A 12958-nucleotide genomic window follows, 5' to 3' on the forward strand; every position below is an offset into this window, starting at 1 on the left:
CTCTGGAATAAGCTAGTTTTAAAAATTAGATTTCTAAATGAATTTTAGAGCTTAATGGGGTCACAACTGTCTTGACTAGTCTTGGTCCAAATATGCACAAAAGAGATACACCATTTTTGGAAGCTACAAGAAAACCATTGATATAAATTAATTATTTGTCTTCCCTTTGGGTTGCAAAAAGAAGTGACACTGTTTGTTTTAAGAATCAACTGGGAGTTCAGGAAGTAATTTACAGAAACACAGCCTTTTCAGAATTCAGATGTGTTTAAATTAAATCTCTGGTCCTTGTATAGCCAAAGGGGAGAAATAGAGACTTGCAAGGTAATGTTCAGAGCACCTAAGGTAGTATCTTGCTCATGTGCCACTTTCCACTGGACCCTCTCTGCATCCATGGACTAGAAAGGGAATATCTGGAACCCAATATCATAATTTACAGTCCTAAAATAGCTAAAGAAAGTGAGACAAAACAAAGATCAAGTGTCTTGTTCAAACTGGCATCAGCAATTTCTTGCATTATTGCCAGAGCATTTTTGCATAGCTAGCATCATGTCTTGTGGGAGAGGGAAAGGCCTTTATTAAAGTCCATTGGATTTTTGGATGATTAGTAATTTAAATACATTCATTTTTTTTTCTCCCCTTGAGCTTTAATCCTCCTTCTTTGGCATTTTTTTTTCTCTACCCAGTGGAGCCAGGTAGGGATGTATTATTGAAATGTTTATCATTTCCTCCAGAAGAAAAGTAGAGTTAATGTAGTAGACATATTTCAAAATCTTCCACACTGCAACCATTATCATGTGGTGATATAATTTACTAAAGCTGAAAGAAGGTAACAGGGGTGTGTTGCAAGCACTGTGGTGGATGGAGTGGCCCAAGTGCAAGAGTAGGGTATAGGAGACCTGATTTCTCTGCTTCTGGTCTACGGAAGGACTTTGATGCACAAAGTCAAATGACTTTCTTACTCTCCATGTAAGCAAATTGAAGTTAAAGATCCTGAGACTCACCTTAAGTCCTTCATGCTCTTTGACAGAGGACCAAATGTTGTCACACTTTTGCGATATCCTGAAGAGTTACCCACAACTGAAAGATCAGCTTCTGTCTGGAGAAGAATCCCAGGTAGCAAACATTGGGCTCTCATGAATAACTTTTCATTGTATGTCTTTCTTTAACAAGGGAATAAGCAGCTTGAGTGAACAAGCTGTTTCCAAGAAAATTAATAGAATTGTTCATCCAACTAATACACTACTCATCTTGGTAAAAATCAGGCATCCAGGATTAAAACCTAAATTATTCTTTACATTTAATTTTGAATTTTTAAATCAGAACTTTCCAGGTCTTCTACCTGTTTCCACTATGTTTTTATACTCTCTGGTAATAAATGCATTAATTTTTCTATGCCCTTACATAAATGCTGATATTGTTGAGGTGTTAAGGAACATCTTCATGGAAACCTGTGTACTCACATTTATACTTTAAACACCTCCAAACATGCTAAAGTCAGGGACCTGAGCTCCCTATCATAAGCTGTGGAGGGAAAGAATGGCATTTTAACATGAAACTGAGAACACATCAGTTAGATGCTTGAAAAGGTGAACTGACTTCAAGCAGCAGTAACACACAGGGCTGCCAGCTGCAGAGTACATGTTTACAGATTCGTCGGCTAGCATCCCTTCCATGTGATAGCATTGTCCCCACAAAGCTCATATGCTCCACAGTATGGTCTGAGGTTCTCAGGCCAAATTAACATATGCCTAGACTCCACCATAAGGATCCTGGCAGTGGATCCCATCTGCTAACAGCACACTTCAGAATAGAGGGCAGCTTGTTTCTAACAAGGATGTATTTTCTTCTGAAGCACAGAGCCTTTGTTCCCCACAAAACCTCAGAACAAGGAAGGACTGAACGTTCAGACTGAACTTCCCTCTTCATCCTCATCAGATAAACCTCTCAGTGAATCTTTACATTGGTGCTGGCACTGTCAATGTTAATACTATACCTGCTTCATGGCTGAATGGAGGGTGCTAGACTACCTGGAAGCCAGTTTAGCAAATACATCCAGGGCTAACTGATGTTCGAGGGAGCAATTTCAACTTTGCAAAAAGGTACTCTCAGACGTAAAGCAATCATCATCTTGAACCCCCTCGCCCCCTGCAAGACCCAAGCATTCTATTGTCTGTGTAGCAGGCATTTGAAAAATCTTATTGTTGTAGGCAATAACTGTAACAACGAACAGAATTTCTGCTTGTGGAGTAGGAGGAAAAGAGTTCAAAATGAATGAATACAACTCGTTGGTTGCAGTAATCCTTATGAAAAATCTGCTTTCTCATTCTAGAGAACCTCTAATCCACTAGTAGAGAAGCATATGCTCTATTTTGAGCTGTATATAATATAATGGATAGCTATAATTACTTCAACAGAATAAGGTACAGTATCAGCCAATATGTACTGTAAGACAGGCAAGTTATTTATTTGTTAGCAGTTGGAACATACAGCTGCTTATGTTTGTTTGTATTTCACATTCATCATTACATTTATTTGTTTACTTACAAACTGGTATGAAGTGCTACTTCTCTTTCCAGCCAAATAAATTACAAACTGCAGATATCACACATATTATACAGAAATATGAATTACACGTGAATGGGATAGAAGGATGAGAGGGAGGGGAGACAGAAAGAGGTCCTCACTCTTAAAGATTTAAACCAAATTCTGCTGAGAAAGAGAATCTGAAGGCTTGGAACTCTGTGCTGCATGTTGTGTATACAGTAACGTATCCAGTCAGTTTAATATTTGCCAGGGAAATCACAAAGCCCTCTCAGGCTACAGCAGCATATAATCTCCTTGAATGTTTTCCTGAGCTCCTGACTCCGGAATGCATAGATAAGTGGATCGATGATGGAATTGCACATGATGAGGATGAGGTAGAAGTTAAAGTGGGACATGAAGCACACACAGTAAGGGTTGTAGGGGCAGGAAATGTAGAAAATCAGGTGCAGGAAAAAAGGAGCCCAGCACACAACAAAAACTCCGATCAGGATGGTGAGAGTGATGGCCCCTTTCATGTTGGCCCCTTGGCGAATAGGGCCAGTTCCTGGAAGAACAGCAATCTTTTTGATATGCATCCGAGCCATCATAAACATGTGGACATAGAGGGATGCCATGAGAATGAGCATAGTGAAGAACATGCTAATAAGGCAGATGATGACAACACTGCTGTCAGAGTAAATGATGAACAAAATGCCTGAGACTGTGCAAGCAGCCCAGATGCATGTGATGATGACCCCTACGCGCTTCACCGTCATGATATTATGGTACTGGAGGGCATAAAAGATAGTAAAGTACCTGTCCACTGCTATTGAGAGGAGACTGCAAATTGATGCAAGCAAGGAACTGCAAATCACTGAGTCAATGACATTGTCAATGTTTATGGTAAAGCTCTGTGCGTCTGTGTCTGTATTGTTTAGCAGCGTGATGACAATAGTTTCTGATCCATTAGATACACTCACTAGCATGTCAGCCACTGCCAAGCTACAGATGAAGAAGTACATGGGCGAATGGAGGTTCTTGTTCTTGGCTATCGCCACAATGACCAAGACGTTCTCCAGCAAGCTGATGATGCCCAGAGTCACAAACACTTCGGGGGATACAAAGAGTTGCTCGTAGCAGCCTCCCGAGGAGTGGCCCTTTGCATTGAGCTCGCTGGCACCTCCGTGCAGTTTGTAGCTGTGGTTCCAGAAATGGAGAGGCTGGAGTGTCCCATGGTGCTGGGTGAAATTCATCTTATGGAGATCCCCTTTCAGCTTCCTGCTTTTAAAACTCCTGCTCCTTTTGCATTCCTTTGAAAATCTTCATTGGCTTTTCAGCTTGGGAAGGAAAGAAAAATAAGCCAGCACCAAGGCAGGCAGCAGTTCAGAACACTTTGACCGCTGTTACAAAATAAGGTTTCAAACTCAGAAGTACTGGTTTACCCTCTCACAGACGCAGTTTCTGATCATCATCACATTTACCTTGGTGATCTGTCACAGAGTCCCAACAGTCTGTAAGTTTGCATCAGATTCTCCCCTATGGTCAGTTCCTGTTTAGTTCACTGGTGTGCTGCAAGGCTTTTTTGTTCCCTTCCATTAAGAAAGGCAAACATAAAATGCCCAAGTGACTGCTGCGGAGCAGAAACTAATTTCAAACTGCAAGCACCAGTCTCGCTGTCAGCCAGTGCATGCCGGCTGCCTGTTTTATGGTGTGTGGAAGAGAAAAATATTCAGGGCACTCTCCGCCTCTGCTTTGCCTTCCAGCCAATGGGGCTCAGGAGCCGCACAAACTCGAGGGGCTGCCGATTCTGAGCCTCTCTGAAACATCACACGGCACAGTAGATTCAGATGCAGCTACCGGTAGCTACAGGAAAGCAGATGGGCTACCAGAGATTTGCTTCCCTTCTTTAACTTCTCTGAACAGTGTTTTAATACTGATTTTTAATCAGCAGTCTTACAGAACTGTACTAGCAATCTGACAGAATTCCTGCAGCTGAACCGCTGGCTTTTTATTTTTCAGACTGATTTACTCTTGCCCCTTCTGTGGTACAAAGTTGCTCTGCCTTGTATATGCGGCAAAATAGGAAAAGGACAAGGAAGCAAGAGAATACTCATTTCCTCTTGGCTCTCTCTCCCAGATCTCCCTTGCATTGCTAACTTTTCTATGCCATAGTTGTCCATTTGCAAGATGTGTTGTTGCAAGGTTGCATTATACTCTCTAAGCTTTTTATATTTTTTAAGAAATGGAGACCATCTAAGGACGAAAACCAGAACAAGGAGCCAAAGTTACAAATGGCTTAATAAATTGTCCTCAAAAGAGTAGTTTTTCCAAGGTAATAGCCTTCTTTATCATCTTATTTCCAGGAAGGAAAAGCTGATAGAGTTGATTGCAGAAGCCCTGTTGCCATCAGGAATTAGGTTGTTGGGCAGAAAAAGAAAAGTCAGTATTTAGAATAAATGAAGGAAAGCAAATTGAGACAAAGTTGCAACCTCTAAGAAATGGGGCTCATACAATGGTAATGACACAAAGGCATCAATAAATCTCCTAAAAGTCCATCTAGAGGGATGTCCCTGTGCTTAGCTGGCATGAGCTGAAAGTCAGCTTGTGTGCAGTCTGCCAGGGAAAGCCCTTGAGAAGGAGGAAAAGAATGCCAAATGAATATGAAGAGACAGGGATAAAAGGTTTTTTTTGCTGTTTCCTCTTCAAGCATTGTAACTGAGGATAGAAAAACAAAGATACTGAACAAAGCCTAAAGTACAGGTGGGTCTTAAAGCTATGGAAGCTATAGGAAAGTCAGTCACTACACCTGAGAGTAATGTTTGCAAGGAAGTTGTTTGTATGAACATTTCCAGTCAGCTACCAGGAAGGCTATGGAGGGGCCTGTATCTGATGCAAGAGTCTATTTTCTTCAACCCCTCAAACTTTTTTCATCTTCTATGCATTAGTTGGTTTTAAAATGAACAGCTCTAGAGATACAGAAATACAGCGTGCGAGTGGAAGCACAACTATCTGTATTCAACACCCCAGCACCAAGGTGAAGCATGATTTTACTTTCACATTTGGATTTGCTATAGATCTATGGTTATAAAGACCTATATCAGAAGAAAAGCCTCAGCCAATTATTTCTGAGCCTTTCCCCAGACAGATTGCTTCATAAAACTGAAACATGAACGTCCAAGACAAACAAAATAACTTGCGGCACAGGAAATCCCACATTTATCAGTTTGGAAAAGATCATTCACCAGCAGTATCTTTGCGATGAAAGAATAGCTTGCTGCTGAGAGGGTGAGATTTACTTTCCTATCAAGACATAATGAAAGCCAGGATTCAAAAAGATTTATTATCTAGTTCCTGATCCCTGGGCCAGTACACGCTAACTCCTGCCACAGACAGGACTGGCATACCTAACCCTTAAGGACATAGCTACTATGCGAGAGCAGTGAGAAAATGTATATAAAGACTGACGTGGGTGAGCAGCATCTCCCCAGACAAGGTATTTTTCTACACCTGCAGCCTGAAATGTGTAATTTTAAAGTTATCCCAGGGAAGCAGCCACTCAGCATCCCTTCCTTCATCACCCCCCTCCACACTGGAAGTGCCCATGGCACAGGAATCTCTTCCCTTCACCTACTTAGGTGGAGCTAGGGCAGGAGAGGCTGTCAAGAATAGAGAGAAGCTTTCTCTGGAGGATACTGCCCTGTTTGCTCCAGCTGTCTGTCTGTCTATCCCTCCTCTGGCTCCTTCCTTTCTCTGCACATTATCTCTTTTTTTATCTCCCATTTATCTTTCCATTTGCTCTCTCTCTTCACTCAGAAGCTAACCAGACAATGCTCCATGCTTGATTTTTCTCTGAACGTGGTCATAAAAATGCAACATTGGTTGTAACAAAGGAAAGAAAAGGACACTTCTCTCTTACCCATGGCCATCACTTACCTTAGAACTTCCACTTATGCTCTGCATTCATGGGGCAAGGTCATTTTGGTGTGTTAGCCATTCATATTTGTGGGATGAGGGTACATGACTGGAAACAGTAGACTTATGGTAGCTTAGCAACTCAGTTGAAGGACTGAAGAGGTGATGTACCATTAGCCTACTCTGACTAGAAGGCAAAACAAATTATATGAGCACTTATTTAAAAAAGAGAAGATGTATGTACGTCTAAGTACTTCTACGGTAGAAGATGGATACATGCCTCTGGCTCCCACTTAACAAAAAACAAACCATATAATGTTAAAATTGTTCAAAGGTTCCTAGCTCTCTCATGCCTGAAAATACGTCAATATTTCAATTTTTTTAGTCAGATAACAGGAGTATTGCCTAATATACATTGCCTAAACTGTTTCTTAAATTTTAAAAAACAAAGCTGACCTAATATTTCTTTCAAAAGTGGTGGCTGACAAGCTTTACAGCACCATGGAAAAACAGCCATGGCTGCAGAAAACTATAAACTGGTAACAGTGACATACTAATATGAGCTTCAGCTCTTAAGAGAAATAAAACATCAACGGAGATTTGATACCAGCCTCCCCTTTTAACATAATGAGGAATCATATGATAAAAAATATTATTTTGACCTGTTTTTAAAAATGTCCATTTTAAGACTTCATCCTACACAATTGCCCCGTGTCATATGCTGTTTTCAGCTACTCCCTGACACCCACCCTCCAGACAGGGTTACAGCCATCTCCACCTCACAACATTTTGAAGAGCTGAATTATCCTCTGACAGTTGCTTTGAAAAGTAAGAAGAAAGCATTCCCTGGAATCAGTAATAAGCAGATAAAATCCTGATAGTGATACAGGAAGACAGGCAGAGACACAAGCAGGGTCTATAGGTCCACTATGGAAGAAAAAGAAAGGTAGAGGGAGTTAGCAGAGGTACTTCCCTGCTCAAATACACATCTGAGATCTCTTTGAATCCCATGTTCATGTTGCTCAAGCACAGAGGTGATATTTACCACTTCAACAGCTGCCAGTGGAAACAGAAGAGGGGTTGTGAGAAGCTGGGTAGAAGAAGAAACCAAAGCAGGAGATTATTAACACTTAATCAGTCCCTCAGAGTTGTGCGAATATGCCAGTACTGTGCACAGGGTGCTGTTGTATTTACATGCAGAAGCATAATTGAAAGTTTTTGATACATATGCTCAGATCCCATTTTTCAGTGCATTCAAAACCTCAAGTCCATATCACAGTAAAAAGACTGTAGTATATTTTAGCATGCTGATTTTGAAATATAAAAGGAGCCAAGCAATTAAACTTTGGAAGCTGCTATGAGATTTTAGCCTGCATCATATCTCTGTATTACAGCAAAGGCAAATTCCACCTAACACTCAAAAGACTCACCAAAAATGGTTTAAGTAATGCAATGTACTTTTCCATCCTACTCACAGATGTCATCGGAAGAAGCTTTTCTTTGATTCTTTCTCGTTCCAGTAAATTATCATATGACCAATATGGAGACACTTGTTTGTTCCTGTATTTGGACTGGTAGGTTTTTTTTAAATTGGTCCTTGAATGTATTGTTTTATTTTTCAGCAAGTCTGATATATGCATGAAGAGACATATCAGTACAGACCTGACTATCATAAACTTCAGATGCTACCCTAGGATATGTAGGAATAAAGAGAAGTGGCACTGGTTTTGGATGAAGTAGAGGTGATGTCTGTTGCAGATAGCAAAGAAAATCCCCATGGTAGAAGATGGCTAGTTCTGCAGTATAGAACTTGAGATGTCTGTGTGTTATATTACTTCACAGAAAAAAAATGTGATTGTAGACCAAATAAATAATTATTCTTTGTGCTTGTACAAACAAGTTCAAAGTAGAATTAATGAATCAGTGAAGGGTCTTAGTCAATCAAGAATAAACTGTGTAGTCAAGCTTCCATTCAAAGTCACAGAAATGTTGGTTGCATTGGACTTCTGGAAGTCATCTCATCCAGCTTCTGCTTTGAATGTGATTGCCACCAATACTGGATCAGATCAGCTGTGGCTTTGTCTAGCCAAGCCTTGAAAACTTCCAAGAATGGAAATGCCACAGCCTCCCTGGATAATCTGTTCCTGTTCTGCATTGCTTTTCTAGTTAAAAAGTTTTTCCTAATCTGAATCCCCCAAGGCTAGGTTACATGCACTACAGGAGAGGCAGAGGGAGATGGACTGGTAAAGGTTGTTGAAGAGGAGGCTAAGGGGTGATCTAATAACAGATGAATCAAATCTTAACAGCTAATGAAAGAGAAGGTACAAAGGTTATAGGGCCAAGCACCTCTTGGTAGTGCCAGGGAATATAACAAGAAGCAGCAGTCACAGATTGTGGTTTGGGTATGTAACCCAAGTTCCTGCCCATCGTGACAGCCCTTTGATGAACCACCTTCAGTTTCTCCATGTCCCTCTTGCACGGCGGGGTCCAGAGTTGAACACTGTTCCAGGTACAGCTTCACCCATGCCAAGAAGAGGGGGATAACAACCTACTTCAATCTGTCAGCTATGCTTCTCCTAATGCAGCTGAGTGCCTGCTTTGCCCCATTTGCAATGATAGTGCACTTTTGGCTTATATTCAGGTTGACATTCAACATAACCCCTTTGCTGTCCTTTTCAGCAAAGCTGCTACTCAGGCAGTCAGTGCCTGTTGCATACTGATGCATGGGGCTATTCCACCCCATACAAGGAGCTTTGTACTTCTTGTTCACCTTCATAAATTTTCTGTTGGCCCAATACTCATGTCTCCCAATGTCTCTCTGGATCAAATCTCTGCTGTTTAGTATGTCCACCATTCACCCCCTCAACTTACTACAATCTGCAAATTTGGGGATCATGCATTCTGTATTACTATCCCTGTTAGTGATGGAGATATGAAACAAGCATTCCCAGTAAAGACACCAATGTACTCCATTTGTTCCCAGCTATCAGCTGGACTGTTGCCCAGTGTTCAGTACATTGATCACTTCCTTTTGAGACCATCTGTCCAAGCAGTTTTCAACCCACCTGTGACATGCAAATGAAACACTGGTCAGTGGAAAACTGGTCTAATACATTTTCATCTAGCCCTTTATTTTGGAGTGCTGAATGCCTTGTAATCTTCATAATTTATTTTTAACCTTTCTCACTTGAGAAAGCAGTTTTTAAGTCAAGAAGCTTCAGTGTTGAGAGCAGGAGTCTCTGTTGCTTGCCTCTTTTCCTCATGTCTGTTAGAAGAGCAGGAGAACTCTTTAGCCAATCTGGCCACTGAAAAGCACAGAAATGTATATTCTGCTGGCAAATGATACATTTGCACTTACTTGAAGTTGCTGTAAATGTGCAGAAGTGGAATGTTTTCCATTAAAATGGTATGAGGAGCACAGAGGCTTTAAGCACTTAACTGTTTAAATCTGATCTCATTTCTATTTTAGGCAATTGCTGTTGTGATTGTGGAGATCGTTAATTCACAATCAATGCAGCAATCACTGTCCCTGTCCTAGTCTTTTCACCACCATTCCATCCATCCCATGTAATAAATTTTCTTTTACTTGCTTGTAGATTTAGGTGCTTGTTCAGACTCGTCTGAAGCACTTTGTTCAAATGACTCCACAATCACCTTAGTGTTGATATCCCTCTCCAAATATCTCTCCAAAAGACATACAGCAGCATGCAGGATTACGTACAAATTAAGCATCACCATTCATCTAGATCAGCTAACCAAAAAAACAATATCCTGAATTTGTGACTTCCTCAGTTTGTTCTATGTCATAAATAAGCTGTTAACTTGGCCTTTTCCATTGTTCATGACCTTTGTATATAAATACAGCAAAGGAAATAATTCTAACAACTACATGCTCTTCTTCACTACCTATATGCTTCTGAACAGAACGGTTTTCAGCACTACCCTTGCTTCTCTCTAGATCATGAGATCATTTTATATTAGGAAGTTTAGAACAATCTTAACTTTTCCAGTTTATCATATTCAGTTTTCTGTCATAATGATATTCAGTGTTTTTCTGTGTGAGAGTTGCAGTAGCATTTTATTCTAGCAGAAAAACGATCTAGTCAGTCCAGCTGTCTAACCATGAAAGCTTGAAAAATGGTGTGTCTCATTATAATGGAATGAGAAGTAGAGAACCAAGGCAGAAAAATTGACAGATCATCATTTAGTGACAGCCCAAGGTTGCATTGTGACAAAAAAGCAGCTGTTTTGGATGACGTCAAGTCATTTCAATTCAGTTTTTCAGAAAAGTCCTCAGAGTGGGGGTATAACCTACAGTTAATGTGAGGTGGAAAGTTACTAACTAGCTTGAACTTTCTCTTCCAGTCCGCTCACTTCTGAGGGTGATTGTTGTTATTCCAATAGAAAAGTCATACGGCCGCTTCTTCAACTCATACTGGAAAGTGACTGGTGCTATACGTGCAAAAAGATTATCAGGTTTGCAATACATTGATTAGGACCCTCCATAAATCAGGATTTTTTTCTTGTCTGAATTAAGGAAGATACCAGCAGCTGTGGTCAGGGCCCTGTCTCCAGCGTGTGTGCCATCCTGTAGTGCTGGATGGCACATGCCCTTAAAGGCTTATGCTTGCAGAGTTTGGGGGGCTACAACCCTTTGGTGATGCAGGTGGCGGGGGGGCAATGACATGCAGTTAGATCTGAACATGTCTGATAAAATAAGAGGGAACATTAATCCTACAGAAACCATAGTTTGATAGAAACTTGATGCAGAAAAAATATATTAAGTAAGTACAGTCAATTCATTCCAAAAAAACTCCAAACAACCTACCACTCAGTTTTGTAAATTTACACTCCCAGTGGTATACAGTTACGGGACCTATGTTTGCATCCACCTGGTTTGTGTTTAATTTCTATGGTTTTAAGAATGCCAGCCTTTATTTGCATACCAAATTCCATGTATTGTTTCACTTATACCTTAATTCTCTGATTATGCATTTTGTGCATATGACATGTTCACAAATTACTAGACTATTGCTGTTACCATGACATCATTTCTTCAGTACCTTTACAGAGAGAGTTTTGTGCTTAGTAGCCACAGTACAAGATACATAATTTGTCTGGAGGGGCTTACCGGGTTATTTTAACCCTTCCTGAATGTTCTGCACATACACACATACAGACACACACACATATTTATAAACACTTACTTCTGTGTCAGTTCCTTATGGTGCAGTCATATTCTGTATTGCCCTGTGCTCTCCCATATAGTTCCATGTACAGGAGGTAGGAGCTACTCCTCAAGAAAGCCCAGAGCAGCTTGAGCTCTGTTAACAGAGGTAGCCTCCAGTTGTGTGGCTGCATAGTGGACTTTCATGACTTCCATTCAGTTTGATAGGTTCTGAAAGCACTCTGGTTTTTAGCAGAGACAAATCCTAGATAGACTCTGCCAGTTCAGCAGGGAGTGTTTAACCTCCTTGTGAATTGTTTTCCTCCATAGGAATGAAATTATTTGAAAACAACTAGAAATACTGGAGTCATAATCTGGTATAAGACATAAAGTAGAGGCACTGAGTCATATGACAAATGAGTGAGTTGGCCAGCAGCGGTCTCAGGATAAGACTGTAGATTAAAGGACAAACCTGAGAGTGCTGTCTTGAGGTAAGCACATCTTCACTGACACGCAATCCAAAATTGTCACTGTTTTCTCTAATAACTGGACACAGAAAGGGAAAATACAAAATGTCTAGACTTTTGAAGAGCTATAATGCATCTGCAGTGATTTGGTGCCTTGGAAATCTCTTTACATCAGTCATCAACATATGGTGACAAGAATACCCCATTTCATCTTGTGACAACTGCTGCAACTGCTGGCACTCTTTTGAAGATCTCTGGTACTTTAAAAAGTCTGAATTAGAAGACTGTATTGATAGTGAAGCTGACGCACTGGAAAGCAGAAATAGTTTATTTGCAAAGTTCTTACAGAAAAAGTCGTCTTAGAAAATTCAGGGGCATGAATCAATTCCTTTTTTGAATAGCAGGGATGGTCTGTGTTAGGTCATTACTCAGAACTTCTAGTCCTCACTGAAGGGTCATTTTCATTAAACTCAGGAAGAGTCTCCCTTCTTTTCTTTTCAGGATGAGGAAGTATGCACTATAAATCCTTTTCCTCTATACTGCTGGAGTGCAGATTTTATGGCTGCCTGTGACAGAGGCTGATAATTTTCTGTCTAGCAGAATTTCATGAAAAGGAAAGGGTGAATGGTTATATGAGAGCAGTGCAATAAATTAAATGGAGTATCTCTTGCATTTATGGTGTTCAAAACTCCGTATTCTAAAGTTGTTAGAAAAAGAACAGGAGGGAGAGAAGGTAGCCATGGTAGAAGAGTAACATGTGAATCACATTGTCATAACATGGTGCAAAGCAGGATTGCTGAGAAATCAACCTGGGCTAGAAGATGTTTTTTCTTCAACAGAATAGATAGCCAAGAAAATCCCCAGAGGCCTCAAGTTACACCTGAAATCC

The 12958-nt window shown here is 40.5% G+C and overlaps 1 protein-coding gene across 1 annotated transcript; it reads right to left on the reverse strand.

The window, feature by feature from the left end:
- Nucleotides 1-2780: 2780 nt before the first annotated feature.
- MC4R (melanocortin 4 receptor) lies at nucleotides 2781-3808 on the reverse strand. The gene has a single exon (XM_075052163.1). The coding sequence runs from the start codon at nucleotides 3774-3776 to the stop codon at nucleotides 2781-2783; it is 996 nt and encodes a 331-aa protein (XP_074908264.1). The 5' UTR covers nucleotides 3777-3808.
- Between the last annotated feature and the right edge of the window lie 9150 nt (nucleotides 3809-12958).

Source organism: Buteo buteo, chromosome 20 (assembly GCF_964188355.1).
Source record: "Buteo buteo chromosome 20, bButBut1.hap1.1, whole genome shotgun sequence".
NCBI lineage: Eukaryota > Metazoa > Chordata > Aves > Accipitriformes > Accipitridae > Buteo > Buteo buteo.